This window comes from Haliaeetus leucocephalus, unplaced genomic scaffold (assembly GCF_000737465.1).
Source record: "Haliaeetus leucocephalus isolate CR32 unplaced genomic scaffold, Haliaeetus_leucocephalus-4.0 Scaffold307, whole genome shotgun sequence".
In the NCBI taxonomy this organism is placed as follows: domain Eukaryota; kingdom Metazoa; phylum Chordata; class Aves; order Accipitriformes; family Accipitridae; genus Haliaeetus; species Haliaeetus leucocephalus.
This window is the reverse complement of record NW_010972743.1, coordinates 15,060-16,578: the sequence shown is the minus strand read 5'-3', so window position 1 is coordinate 16,578 and position 1,519 is coordinate 15,060. Positions and strand designations below refer to the sequence as shown.

The 1,519-nt window shown below is 62.2% G+C and overlaps 1 protein-coding gene across 1 annotated transcript in view; it reads right to left on the bottom strand.

Moving 5' to 3' along the window:
• Positions 1-1,042: 1,042 nt before the first annotated feature.
• VARS2 (valyl-tRNA synthetase 2, mitochondrial) overlaps positions 1,043-1,519 on the bottom strand; it is a gene marked incomplete at its 5' end in the record, with an annotated part of 15,128 nt that continues 14,651 nt past the window's right edge. Inside the window, one exon of the mRNA XM_010571154.1 lies at positions 1,043-1,510. Coding sequence (XP_010569456.1) covers positions 1,043-1,510 — 468 coding nt within the window. The remainder of the gene's footprint in view (positions 1,511-1,519) is intronic.

The following is a 1,519-nucleotide window of genomic DNA, read 5'->3' as shown; positions in this document are numbered from 1 at the left end:
AGATGTCCCCAAGAAGAGTCACGATCACCCTCAGTACCCTGGCCCCACAGATGTCCTCAAGAAGAGTCACCATCATCCTGGCCCTGTTGACCCCACCACACCCCATAGATATCGCCAAGAAAAGCCACCGTCATGCTGTCCCCAGAGAACCCATAGGTGTCCCCAAGAGTCACCATCATCCTGGACCCTTAGACCCCCTAGAGATCCTCAAGAAGAGCCACCATCGTCCCATCCCTGTTGACCCCACAGACCCCATGGATGTCTCTGAGGAGAGCCACCATCCTCCTGGCCCCACAGACAACCTCGGCCCCACGAACATCCTCAAGAAAAGCCGCTGTCACCCTGTCCCCATGATGTCCCCAAGAAGAGTCACCATCATCCTGGCCCTATTGACCCCACGGATGTCCCCAAGAAGAGACACCATTGTTCTGGCCCCACAGACCCCATAGATGTGCCCAATTAAAGACTCATCTGGCCCCACTCTTGGTGTTGCCATTGGGGGGGGGAGCTGGGACCTGGCGCGCTCGTAACACGGGGCAGGGGGGCGTCCAGGCAACAGACCCAGGGATCTGGGAGAGGGACCCTTTGCGAGGGGATCCCCGGGGTGTCCCCTCCCTGTCCCCGCAGGGCCCCGAGGTCAGCCCCAGAGATGGGGACAATGCTGCTTCCACCTTTAATAGGGACAGGATGGGGACATGGGGATGGAAACATAGGGACAGGGATATTGGGACATGGGGACAGGATGGGGACGAGGACATGGGGACACGGTGACAGTGACGCAAGGACAGGACGTCCCCTGGTGCTACGGCACCTCCCACACTTCTTCCGAGTGTCCCCAACCTGGAGAGGGGACAGGGTGAGGGACAGAGCCGGACACCAGGTCCCCCTGTGTCCCCAAAGTCCCCCATGACCCCCATGTCCCTGCCAGTCCCCATACCGTGGCTCCCACTGTCCTCAACATCCCTGGACTCATCCTGGCTCCCGATGTCCCCAAGGTTGGAGCTGGGTGACGCTGCCCCACTCTGGCTCTCACCCGAGCTCCTCAGCCACCCCTGGTGCAGGGGACGTCCCTGGGGACGCGTCCCCTGTCCCAGGGGATATTGGGATGGTCCTTGGGGACGTGTCTCTGGTCCCTGGGGACGTGTCTCAACTCCTTGGGGACGCATCTCTGGTCCTTGGGGACGTGTCCCCGGTCCTTGGGGTGATGTCTCTGGTCCTTGGGGATGTGTCCCAACTCCATGGGGACGTGTCTCTGGCTCTTGGGGACATGTCCTTGGTCCTTGGGGATGTTGAGCTGGTCCATGGGGCCACCTCCCTGGTCCTTGGGGACGTGTCCCCAGTCCCTGGGGCCATGTCCCTGGTCCTTGGGGACGTCCCCCTGGTCCTTGGCGACGTTCCCCCAGTCCTTGGCGCCATGTCCCTGGTCCTTGGGGACGTCCCCCTGGTCCTTGGGGACGTGTCCCCAGTCCTTGGGGCCACATCCCTGGTCCGTGGGGACGTCGGACTGGACCTTGGGGAC